The following is a 12,608-nucleotide window of genomic DNA, read 5'->3' as shown; positions in this document are numbered from 1 at the left end:
CCCCCAGTACATTAATCGCCACAGACATGTCCTAGGACTCAAAAGCTGGATTCTATTCCCAACTGTTGCTGTGTAGCCCTGCGGGGAAGTCACTTCATCGCTCTGTAAAACAGGGGTGAGACCTTCAGAGTCAAGCCAGCTCATGTCACATGCATCACATTAGACTCTAACAATTGGCTTTTTAAAACTTCTCAGCCTCACCCTTTCCCTGAACGAAGACAAAGCTCTTGGACATCTTTGAAGAATTTGTTTGTAGATTTTAACTATATACTACGCTACCTTCTCATGTAAGACTTTAATATGCAACAGTAGGCTGCAGGACTGAAGTATGATTGGCGCTCCGCCTGTTAACACACAGATGCTTCTGTTCTCTTCCCACAGTTTGATTCTCTCTACAGTTAACACTAGCATACTTGAATGAATATCACTTCTTTTGAACTGTTACATACAATGTAACGCCCAAAGCGCTTTGTAACTTTTGTAAGGGCAATTTGGAGGTGAGTTGAAGAAAAGGGGGAGTTTCTGACTCTTCTGTGCCTCAAGAAGCCAATCTCCCATTTGTTCCCTACTTCTGAGGAAAGAGGCTTATTTCAATGATCAGACTAAATTCTATGTATTATTCAAATCTTTCTGTGGAGAAAGTCTGGGAACATGAATTAGCTGCTCCTGCTCAGTTCTTATTCCCACCTCTCACTAAACAGAGCAAAGCACAACTACACAGTATTAGACTGCTCATCCTCGAACAAATCACTCCTACAGCACACCACCACCAGCCAAAAACATTTTGTGAGGTTCATATGACTAGGTCTGCATCTGCCTCCCTCTTCGGCAACAGAAACTGCCAAACAGACATCGCCCTACTGTTCTGCTCTCCACTAGCTTCCTATGGCATGCAAGACTTTGGACCTAGCTAAAATTCCCCGAGGAATCCCATCTGATCATGACTATCTACAACAGGCTCCGTTTTGATGGAACCACAGACCTGTCAACCACATGAGGGAGACGTTACAGAGCTTTCAACGGCTGCCTCAGACTGAAACTCAGCCCCTGGAAACATTCGAGCACCCACCCAAAGCTTCTGTCAGTTGTTTAACTTTCCATCAATTAAAAATCTGCGAGGAGGCAATGTTAAAGTGCTGCTCCGGCACTGCATTGAGCAGAGTACTAAAAAAACTAACTCGACTGCAGCCTAAAGTTTTCATTGTTTAGTATAGGACTTGGTAACAAATGGTGCCACCTTTTCTGAGTTCAGAACTTTTTACAGGCCAAGACACAATCTAATTTTCTGTAAAGAGCGAATACATGTACATTTTTTTTACAGTTTTAGACCAGTGCTGACTTACCTCCAATAATACTGTACAGTACACACACAACTGGATTGGTCTAATCAATAACTGATGCGCAATATCCCACTTTCTGCCAAAACTGATTTTTAAATGAGAAAGCTAATTAAGGAAGGCTACAACAATACATGTGAACATGACATAAAATAAACAGTGTAAGAGAGAGCCATGGCTCAACTTTACACAAACCAGCATCACACTGAATTTGTATTTTATTATGCACCTCATCTTTTTCATATCTACCCTTAGAGCTTCAACTGTTAGAACAAAAAAGAACATTCACAGCTGTGATTCTCAGGCCCAGTAGGAGGAAGTAGTGATATTTTCCATCACTGAGTTTTAATATGGGGTATAAAACATGATGGTGGAATGTTTAAACTTGTCTGCTTTTTTATAAACAGGAAATCAAAATATAAGCAGTGTAACTGTAAACTTCTTATTGTTGCTTTTGGGGCTTTATGAAAAGTAAAACACTGCCTAAACTCCTTTTTTAAGCCTGTGCCTTCTTCCTCCTCATCTAGCCAAGATCTTTTCTGTTACCTTCAAAAAACATTTGATGCTCTTTATGGACAATTTAAAATTTACAGTGCAAACGTTATTTTTGGTAAGTTGCCTGAGAACCACAGCTTAAAGTTATTCAATGTCTTCAGGTCTCACAGGATGAGGTAATGGTATAATTGATTTCTTCTCTGAATCTCTGGAAAGCGCTTTCCTCATATCTGTTGACAAACACAAATGTTACTACTACAAGACAGACAACATTAAACAAGCCCATGTTAAGTGAATGTTCTTGTAGATTATAATAAAAAAGCTCATCTTTTATGAGAAAAATTCCAGTACTATAAGACTGTTACAAATAAAATGCAATTAGATGCAAAAATATTAGCTTTAATGCAATATTAAAGTCAAAATAGCAAACACTTGATGTAAGGTTACTCCAAGAATGTGAGCTGCCACCTCCTGTGTATTTTATTGTATACTTTAATAAAATCATTACCTATATTTACATGTAACAAAGCAGGAACAAAAACAATGTGAAAAGCAGCCAAGTAAATCTTCAGGGAGCAAACAAAGATAATCAAATTCAAACAGTGAGTGCTTGATATCTTAAGTATAGTGATGCATCAGTGTCGTTTTTTGTTTTGTTTTTTAATAGAAAAAGAATATCCAGGGCTATTGCCTGAGGAACCGACAAGCATCACCAGCGGAATACGTCATTAACAAATGCATTCACATTGAAACGTTCCAAGGCATGCATTTATCGTTGCCTGACTTTAAATATTCACAATTTTAAGATCAGGGTGTCTGAGAAAAGCAAGGCTTCAAAGGGTTACCAGCATCTGCTATCCAGAGGCCAAACAAAATATGAATGGCTCGCTTAGCCCCCCACAAATAGAACTAGTAAAAAGCCCTGCCCCCTCCATTCCTAGCTGGAAAGGAGCTGGTTCCCAGGTTCAGGGTTTTCATATCAGCCCCTGGATACTGGGTGTTTGAAAGTTGGGAGTCTCAGGTGCTCTCCTGTCCCAACTTCTTTTGGGTCCTCTTCCCCTGTGAACTGCTATTCCTTACATCTGTTGCTGATTACAGCTTTTGCCAGCAGCAGAGTGAAATTAACACAAGTTCTGGTCAGCTTCAGCAGCTGTCCATAGGGTTCTGAATAGTAACAGTAAAAAGGACAAGGAACAGGTCAGTGTCACTCTTCAGCTGCTTGGAAAAGCTATAAGTGGCATCAGCAGTGCTCAGGCAGCATGTCTATAGTTTCAGGAAGACAGCACTGTATCCATTTACATTTGGAAGGTTATCTTCACAACCAGTTTACACAACAAGCTCATGTTCGGCAGAAATTGAAGACTTGACTCATCCCTAACCAGGGAAAGTGTTCTACTTGTCATTGATGATTAAGTGAATGAATTTTTCAACCCCTGCAGAAATACTCAACCAATTTTGCTGCTGTTTATAAAATAAATTCACTTTTGGGATGAGGCAAAGCGTTAATAATTTCAGCCCAAGATGAATTTGCTAGATAAAATTCTGTGCATATGAAAAGAGATTAGAATAGTCACTGCATTTTAACCATCGTTATAGAAGGCATTTCTTGTACTTGTTATAATGGCAAAATAACTTGTTTAAACTACTGAAACTATCTATCGGGATAAAGGAGTGAGTATCAATTAATAATAAGGACATTCAAAACAAAAGTATCGTATTGATACAATAAATACCCCAAAGTATAACTTGTTGAAAAATTTCAAATTGTATAATTGAAGTGTAATTTCAAGTCAGATTTGTTCTTTAAAGAACTATCCAAAAGTATAGATTTGTGTACTTGATAAGAAACTGAGTTAGCTTTATTTTCAAAAAAGTAAAGAAAACACCACTGGAGCTTTCCACCTATGTGGTGATTTGCTCTTACGGAACCAAGTACTTACCATAAGCATCTTCGTCAGGCTCCCCATTGCTAGCTGAGTAGTACTCTAGTACTGTCCTGTAGACACTGTAGCCCAGTTGCTTGTACATATTTACTGCAACCTGATTCGACACTCTTACAAAGAGATCCACAAAAAAGCCACCCTTTCTTTGTAAAGGAAAAAACAACAACAATGAGGAAGAGCAAAAGAATACATTTCATAATATAATGAATCTACTGCCAATTATCAGAGAGAAGAGAAACAAATTCTTCCAAAGATTCTGCACAGAATACATCCTATTCAATGATGATAAAAGGTGCATTATTTATTTATATTACAGGCAGATGTATTTTTCTGGGGTACAACTGAGGAGTCTGGCCACATGAACAATCTCAGGCTTTCACACAATCTCTGCAGAGTGGAGTAGTGTACAAGTGACCAAAGAAACATTGGGTGAGTTATTTGATATAGTTTGCACTCCAGGAGGAGAGAGGGAGCAGATTTTTTTACCCATCCATTTAAAGACCTACATGAATAACTTTCCCCGCTAGCCTCATCTCTCAAACAAGAAAGGGGAGAGCCCTGTACACCAGAAATGAGTCACACATGTAATTATTTTTTGTATTTCTATTGCGGACCTCAGCTCTGCAAAAAATGTGGCTTTACCTTCCCCCTTGCATTATGTACATTTATCCTACCTTAGACGGTGCTTATCTGATCTATTGCTAAGCTGTGTCCTGATCATTTTGTAGAAATTATCTGCTCATAAAAAAAGACTCCAGTGCTTTCAGATCACATCAGCTGGGAACAATCTCATTCCCAATACACAAACAAAAAAACCTGTGAGCACTAAACTCAGTAGCCTCACAGATTTAATCTCTTTCTCTACTTTTCTCATACAGTCAGCTCTTTGAGGCAGGGGCAGTTCCCACCCTGTTTGCACACTGCACACAGTGTTGTGGGCACTACAGGAAAAAGAGTTGACTCTTTGTGAAGGGAATCTTCTCTCTGCCCAAGACAAGCAATTTTTACAGGGTGCGCCTGCTGGACCTGGAGTTTCTTCCCTCTCATCCCCACAAATAGGCTTTCACAACAGCTAAGAAACATCTTAAAATTTGCCAGCTATCATTTAAACCTTGCTCTCTGTAACCACTGGGAATTATAATCAGAACATCACATGTTCAGTGGGCAAGCAAGGTCAGTTTTCTGGGACACAAGAAAAAGTTACTTAGAATTTGTACATGGTGCTCACCTTTCTGAAATTTCCTCCAGTAGCTCCATCAACTTAGCAGCCAAACCCAGCCGGCGGAACTCGGGCGCAACGGAGAGAGCAGTGACATGCCCGTGCCACTCCTCCCTGGCCACGGAGCCTTCAGCTTTACCCATTACTGCAAACGGAAGGAGCACTTAACAAGCTAGCATGCTGGAATTAATGTACGCCATCCCCGCAAAGGAAACCCACAGATGTATTTGAAACCGCTTTCTAAGCCAAAATGTTTTAGTGATTCTGTAAAGGCTGCAGTAGTGGTGTTTCAGAATGATGGAATGAAACAGTTTTACTATAGTTAACTGCACAAGCCTCATTTAGAAGGTACAGGGGACAGTCAACATTAAAAAAAAAAATCACATTTCCATTGGAAAATTGTGTACTTCTGAGTGTTACTAGTAACCCTAATCGCCGAGGCCCTGATCCTGCACATTGACTGTGGGCAGAGTTCCTCGCAAGATCAGGTCTTTACTTAATGTGATTGACAGCACTTTGTGCCTGACCAGCTTTGCTTTACAAAGAGTCATTTGTGCTTCCTGTCTCATGCACTACCATAATGACATCACTCACTCACTGCTATGTAAGGAACTGAATAAAGTGAAGCAGAAGCAGGTGGGCATGTATACAGGAAAAGGGAGGGGAAGAAGAGGCGGGCCTGAGCATGTTAGGTAGCGTTGCTTTCAGACCCTCCCACAAGCCTCTTAGAAATAAAGCAGGGGAGCAGAAAAATTGTTTTAAGGAACGAACAAAAAAAACCCTATTAGGAGGGAGCTCTGAGAAAGCTGAATGTGCTGAAATTAGTTAATTTTAAAAAATAAATCCAGTTGACTGTGTCCTGTTAAAGGCAAGAGTGTGAACAAAAGGATAACATTTCCCCTCACATGTGAGCAGAAGGATGGTAGGCCAATGACAAAGGCCCTGATATTGCAAAGACTTACACAAATGTAACATAAGCATGTGTCTTGCTAGAGCTCAGCATTCGTCCTGCTTCACTGCCACACAAGGACCACCACCACAAAACATGAGTGCATAATTTATGTAATGCCCTTCAACATCTGTGAGGTGGCATTAGCAGTAAATGCTCCCGTTTGGTGTGAATATTAAAAAAAAGGAAGTGAACTGAAATCTGATTTTTAGCCCCAAAGTATTAAAATGCAATAGAATCTTAAATGGTTAAAAATTATAAGCTTTGTCACACTAAGTGTACAATATTCCACTTACTGTAACCCATTAGCTCTCCACCTGGTGCTTCTGCAACAATAAAATACTCTGGCCAGTGAGCCAGATACTGTAGGTAAAAGGGTATCCCATACTACAGAGTTCTTGTTAAGAAGTATACAGCTAATTGACAATACTACTTTCTTCAGTACATAATGCTGGACTGAATACGGCTTGCCACAGAATAGCACTGAAACAACATGCACTGAACAGCATGTGCTGTCTGTTGAGAGTCTTAGCTCCACCGGTTGCATTTATACCTTCCTTTTATCAGTACACTGGATGGCCAGCTTTCTACTCAGATAAAATATATTTTTATGTCTGGGTTCCCCCCCAGGATTTTAAGAGACGAGTAGGGATAAGGCAGCAAATAGTCTATGTGAGAGCAACATAAAACAAAATGGTTTTAAATACAGTATTATGTTAGAAGGAATTAAAGGTTAGGGTGGCTTGCAAGGAAATGTAAGGCCCTGAGGAACTCCTACAAATTATTGTAAGTTAATTTACCCAATTTTGATAAACTTAGTAAAGACCATATTATGGTTTTGGGTACATTAGATGCGTGTAGTAATAAGAACTACAATAATGGGAAGAAACAAAGCGGCAATCAACATTGTATGTACAGTACAAATGAAAAGCTTAATAAGGATACAGTCTCTGTAAGTGGATCCAAATTACTGTAAAAAATAAAAACAGATTCAACTTTAAAAACGTTTACAAAGTATATTTCTAGTTGGATATTAATCTGGTTAGGTTTTACTTCCAAACAATACACTTCCAAGAGACAACACAACCCCCCCCACAAAAAAAGAATCGATCGCTGGTGACGGTGTTCAGTACTGAACGAGTTCATAGAAAGCAACAACTTGAAGCTATGTTTGCGCTGCTGTCAGACGTGTGATTTCAGGCTCATGGAAGCATAGCCACACTAGCTTTAATCTGGCCGCATGGGCTCTACAAACGTACCCAGAAACGTGGGTATGTATTGGCGTTCCTGGCCCACACCAGAGTCCTAACCGCCAGGCCTTCCCAGCGACAACAACTGCAACCCACTCGAGCCCGGGTCTCGACACAGCGAGCCCGGGTGTAAGATGCCGTAGGGACAAACCCCGACAGCGGCTGGGAAACCCGCCTCGGGCTGCCCCTAGCTGCCGCCGAACAGCCCAGGGCGGCGGGGGCTTTGCAGGGCGCACGGGGAGGCCGCAGGCTCAGAACCGCGAGCGCGCGGCCCCGGGTGAGGGTCACCGAGCGCGCGGCCCGGGGAAGCAGCGCGCTGAGGGGCCCCACAGGGCAGGGGCGGCTCCCGCCCCCACTACTAACGCCGAACCCGCCCCCGCGCGGGACCAGGCCGCTCCGACACCCCCCCGCCCCGGGAGCGAGCGGGCGGGGCGGGAGCCGCTCACATGTTGTTGAAACGGAAGAGGTCGTCGCAGGTGAAGGCCCGGAGCGAGGTCATGGTTCCGTTCCGCCCCGCCCGGCCAGGCGCCGACCCGGAACTGCTGCCTCTGACCCCACCCAGGCGGGATCACTTCCGTCCTAGTGGGGTTGCTAAGCAACGCCGTGGGAAGGCGGCCTTCGAGGCGAGCCGCTGACAAGCCTGCGCCCCATTGGCCGAGATAGACCCCGCCCCCCTCCCAAATTTCAGAGCCTGGTGCCGCGGGCAGGTTGGGCTCCCGGCTCTCCAGAGACCGGGGCGCGCCGACCCCCGCTGGCCAGAGCCGTGCCATGCCCCCCGCCGTCACTGCTCGGAGCTTTGCAGAGGCGGGCCCCGGGCCCCGCTGCGAGCCAGCCCAGGCAGTGCGGCCCGGGAGCTGCACCTCGCGCGGGCAGCCCTTGCACGGCGCCAGGATGCCCAGCCCAGCCCGGCTCCTGGAGACGGGAGCGGCCTGCAAAGCAGGGCGGGGGCTGGGGCTCCCCGGGAGCAGAGGAGCTCCAGGCTGGGTGAGGAATGTTAAAACGTTCACAGTGAGACCAGAGAAACCAACCTCAGGGCACAGATAACCCCGAACTGGGGGGGGGGGGGGTGTCATTTAATGTTTCATTTATTGCGATTGTCCAGAACTTGTTTCTGAATTCAGAATCTATGGTTGGAGGAATTATTTCCAAACTTGGCCTGAACTCTTGGAGGGTGCAAGCTTTTTTGTACCACTAAGATCCACCGAGGAATTATAGACCATAAGGGCTGGACGGGATCTTGAGAAGTGGATAGTCTACCCCGCTTGCACTGAGGCAGGACCAAGTAAACCTAGACTGTCCCTGACAGGTGTTTGTCCAGCCTGTTCTTAAAAACCTCCTGGGACAACAATTCCATAAACTCCGCTGGAAGCCTATTCCAAACCTTAACTACCCTTATAGTTAAAAAGGTTTCCCTAATACCTAACTTAAGTTCCCTTGCTGCAGATTAAGCCCATTACTTTTTGTCCTACTTCCAGTGGACATAGAGAACAACTGATCACAGCCCTCAAGATATTTGAAGACTGTTATTAGGTCCCCCCCCCCCCCAATCTTTTCTTCTCTGAACTAAACATGCCCAGAAGTTTTTTTTAAACCTTTCTGGATAGGTCAGGTTTTCTAAACCTTTTATCATTTTTGTTGTTCTCCTCTGGACGCTCTCCAATTTGTCCACATCCTTTCTGAAGTGTGGTGCCCAGAACTGCACACAGTACTCCATCTGAGGCCTCACCTGTGCTGAGTAGAGCAGGACCGTTATCTCCCTTATCTCACATATGACACACCCATTAATACATCCCAGAATATTAGCCTTTTCTGCAACCGCATCACATCGTTGACTCATATTCAGTTTGAAGCAGTCTTCCAAGGTGTTTAGCTTTATTCATACCTAGGCCCTGGTCATTTCTCCAACTCAGCAAGGAAAATTGATAGGGACTGCGCATTCAAAAGTAAGTTATATAACTTCCAAATAATATGTAGTTTAAAAACTTTCCCCTGGTTTCTTAATATGTCATAGCATGCTCTTTTGTTCCTCCAACAAGAAGTGAACAATTTATTTTTACTGTAATGTATCCTTTCCAAACCTTTACTGTCGTCTGTTTCCTGGCATTATGAGAAGTGAGAAATGTTTGCCCAGTGAAGAAAATTAGTTAAAAAACATTGTGTTCTAATTGCGTAAGTGTACAGAAGAGTCATCTTGAGGTGGTTTATGCACGTGTCTCCCCCCTCCCACCCCCACTCCCAGCTCCTTTTTTGCCTTCCTGCATCGCACATTTGAAGTTCTGAAGTTACTCAACAATTTTTCTCTTTTCCTCCCTCCCTCCCTCATCATAGATGTCAGCTAAATAAGAATGGTAGAACTTCCTGTGGAGCCAGTGTCACTCCTGACTTAGCAAGAAATGGTTGAGCAATAAAGTTAGCAGCCTGTTTCACTAGACTTTTTTTTTTTTAAATAAGTCACAGCCTCAGACAGGAGGATGGACTAGATCAGGGGTTCTCAACCGTTTTCTTTCAGAGCCCCCTCTCCCATGATATAAAAACTCCACGGCCCACTTGTGCCACAACTGGTTTTCTGCATATAAAAGCCAGGGCCAGCGTTAGGGGGCAACAAGCAGGGCAACTGCCTGGGGCCCCATGCCACAGGGCCCCTGCGAAGCTAAATTACTCAGGCTTTGGTTTCAGCCGCAGGTGGCAGAGCTCAGGGCCCTGGGCTTCAGCCCTATGCGGTGAGGCTTCGGCTTTCTGCCCTGGGCCACAGCAAGTCTAACACTGGCCCTGCTTGGAGGACCCCCTGAAACCTGCTTGTAGCCCCCCGGACCTCTGGTTGAGAACCACTGGACTAGATGGGCTCTCGAGGTCCTTTCCAGCCCTACATTTCTAGGATTTAATCAGGGAGAACGACTGACTGGTTCTAGTCTGTGGCACCAAGAACTTCAGGTGTTACCTTCAACGTGCATGGTCTTCAAAAGTTAGTGCAGGGCTAAGGCCTAACAAAATGTGCACTGAAATTTTATAAATAAGCACTGCTTCCAGTTTATGGAGGAAGACACTGGATGGGGGAAATCTAACTTTAGGCTCCTTCATATTACTGCTGCCTTCCTGTACCATCCAACTCAATCATTTTCTTTCTTTGTATTAATTATTCCTAATTTCAATAAAAATGAAAGGCTGCTTTCCTTTAATGAAATCATTCAGCTTCTCCTCACAACTATATTTTATACAGACTAGCAAATACTTCCTGAGCCTTCTCTTACAGCAAACCATGTAGGCTGGGCTACCCACTGATACACTATATGAGATTTGTATCATAAAATTCTATTGATAAACAAACATTCAACACGTGGACTGTCTTCAAAATAATTACACAACACCTGTGGTTATAATACAGTATTACAATGTATTATGTGCAAAACTCATTGTTTATCATTTACAAAATGAAATAAAAACACAAACATGTGCCAAGGATTTCAGATATGTGGCAAACCAACATGAAAAAGGTACAGATCTTATATATATACACATCCGTACAAGTCCAAGGTCTATGTTCTTGTGACCACCTGTCTTCAATTACACTGCTACAAGAATTTAGGGAGAAATCCTGGCCCTGTTAAAGTCAGTGGTAAAACTGTCATTGACTTCAATGGGGACCAGAATTTCAACCACAATATTCAGTATTTTGAACAGGTTTTATAGAACATAAACGTTTAATTTCATTGTACCTTTCTATGTTTAAGGCTTTGACTTTCAGATGTCTTTACAGTTTCTCTCTTGTCTAAAGACAATCTCAGATTCATCAAAAGCTACAACAATCTTTGTTTCAGTCAAAAACATGTTTGAGGTTGCTAGTATCAATCTATATAAAATGGTTAGTGTTCTCATCCATTTTATTGGTGCTTTTAATCCTTTGCTAACACAACTAATATCTGGGAGAGTTATCCATCAGCATATCCACAGTACTTTAAACATACAATTGTTCCTTATCAATCTTCTTCACCCATTTTTGGCAAGGCGCCTGAACCAGCAGACTAACACATTTGATTCCTAAATTAGTTTCTCTACATTCTCTACCTCTTCTCTACATCCATTTATTTCATGTCCCCCCACACGCTTGTATCTGCTTGTCTAAAACGGCTGTATATAAACAATAGTCTGGATAACAGTACATCAGGTTCATTTAAAGGCATCTAAGTGGCCAGTGTCAACAATACAAATTGCTTACAGAAACACAATCTCAAAACAAAAGTTGCATAAAACCCTCCAGTAACGAGGAAGAGAAAAAATACAGACATTTAATGCAATACTCTAAAACCAGCAAGAGATTTATTTTTGTATATTAAATGTTAAAGTCACATGCATAATTATAGAATACTTTATAGTTAAAAAAATATTTTAAAAACCCACCCTTACAGTTTACCTGCAACTGCTATAAAATTTCTATGAAATACATAAAAACATGGAGTCTTTCTGTAAAAAAAAAAAAAAAATTAGTTTTAGATAGAAAAGGATGCAACCATCCACATAATTGGGAATTAATTGATGCCCTGCATCGGACAGTCTTGTCACACTTATGCTGGTGAAATTGAGAGTGTACCAGCCAGTCCACCCAAAAGTTTGTCTAGAATACATGTTTAAATCAAGACAACATTTGGCTGAAGGATAAGTATGAGAAACTTAATCTCAGCATGCTTACAGGGATAGACCTGCAGAGGGCCACAGTGTAATATATTTTAGAAGAATCTGTACCAAGAAACTCAGCTGAATGGGTTGTTCACTCAGACACTGTGGTAGCATATACTGCACAATTGGCCGTAAGTACTGTATGTATATTTTCTATAGGCAGTGCTAAAAGCTGCTGCTCGTGTTCTTACTAGGCATTTAATCTATAGACTGTTTTGCCTCCTAAAGAAGAAGACAGCCACCCAAGAGATGTTTTTAACAAGGTAACAAGGAACACAAATAACAAGCATCTGTTCTATAAAGTGGAGTTGTCATCATTGTTCTGGAAAATGGCACCATAAGGATCACTGTTAATGCGCTTGTAGACAAAGTGAAAAACCTGGGGTTGTGGACGGCTGTGCAACTCTGCCTTAATCTTCTGAGGGTAAGTATCTTCTGTTAGCTGCTGCCAAGTATCATCAATAAAAAGAAACAGGCTATAATCTTCTGGGTTGTCCACTTTAAATTTTTCAGCACAGAGCTGACACACATCTTCTGTGGTGATATAAGGTCTTACTAATAAGGTCTTTCCTGTACAGCCACTGTTAACCTCCTGAAATGCAACTCGAAGGTAGTTCTGTAAAGTGAGAAAACAGATAGAAACCAAAAGTCAAATTAAACACCTAAAGAAATGTGAAACTGTTCTGCTCAGCCCAGCAGACTGAAAGGTCAACAAGTAGCAAGCTCACCACACGTTAATTGTGA

General features: G+C 42.4%; 2 protein-coding genes across 2 annotated transcripts in view; both read right to left on the bottom strand.

The window, feature by feature from the left end:
* Positions 1–1,518: 1,518 nt before the first annotated feature.
* On the bottom strand, positions 1,519–7,733 carry NAA20 (N-alpha-acetyltransferase 20, NatB catalytic subunit). Its single transcript, XM_065400668.1, has 6 exons — positions 7,640–7,733; positions 6,889–6,913; positions 6,240–6,330; positions 5,004–5,139; positions 3,773–3,918; positions 1,519–2,062 (listed from the first exon to the last, which is right to left on the bottom strand). The coding sequence occupies exons 1-6, from the start codon at positions 7,690–7,692 to the stop codon at positions 1,977–1,979; spliced, it is 537 nt and encodes a 178-aa protein (XP_065256740.1). The 5' UTR covers positions 7,693–7,733; the 3' UTR covers positions 1,519–1,976.
* A 4,426-nt stretch (positions 7,734–12,159) lies between these two features.
* The window catches only part of RIN2 (Ras and Rab interactor 2), a 71,515-nt gene continuing 71,066 nt past the window's right edge, over positions 12,160–12,608 (bottom strand). Inside the window, exon 13 of the mRNA XM_065401499.1 lies at positions 12,160–12,480. Within this exon, the coding sequence (XP_065257571.1) occupies positions 12,160–12,480 (321 nt within the window). The remainder of the gene's footprint in view (positions 12,481–12,608) is intronic.

This window comes from Emys orbicularis, chromosome 3, assembly GCF_028017835.1.
Source record: "Emys orbicularis isolate rEmyOrb1 chromosome 3, rEmyOrb1.hap1, whole genome shotgun sequence".
NCBI lineage: Eukaryota > Metazoa > Chordata > Testudines > Emydidae > Emys > Emys orbicularis.
Note: the sequence above shows the minus strand (reverse complement) of the source record. Positions and strands in the feature narration are given on the sequence as shown.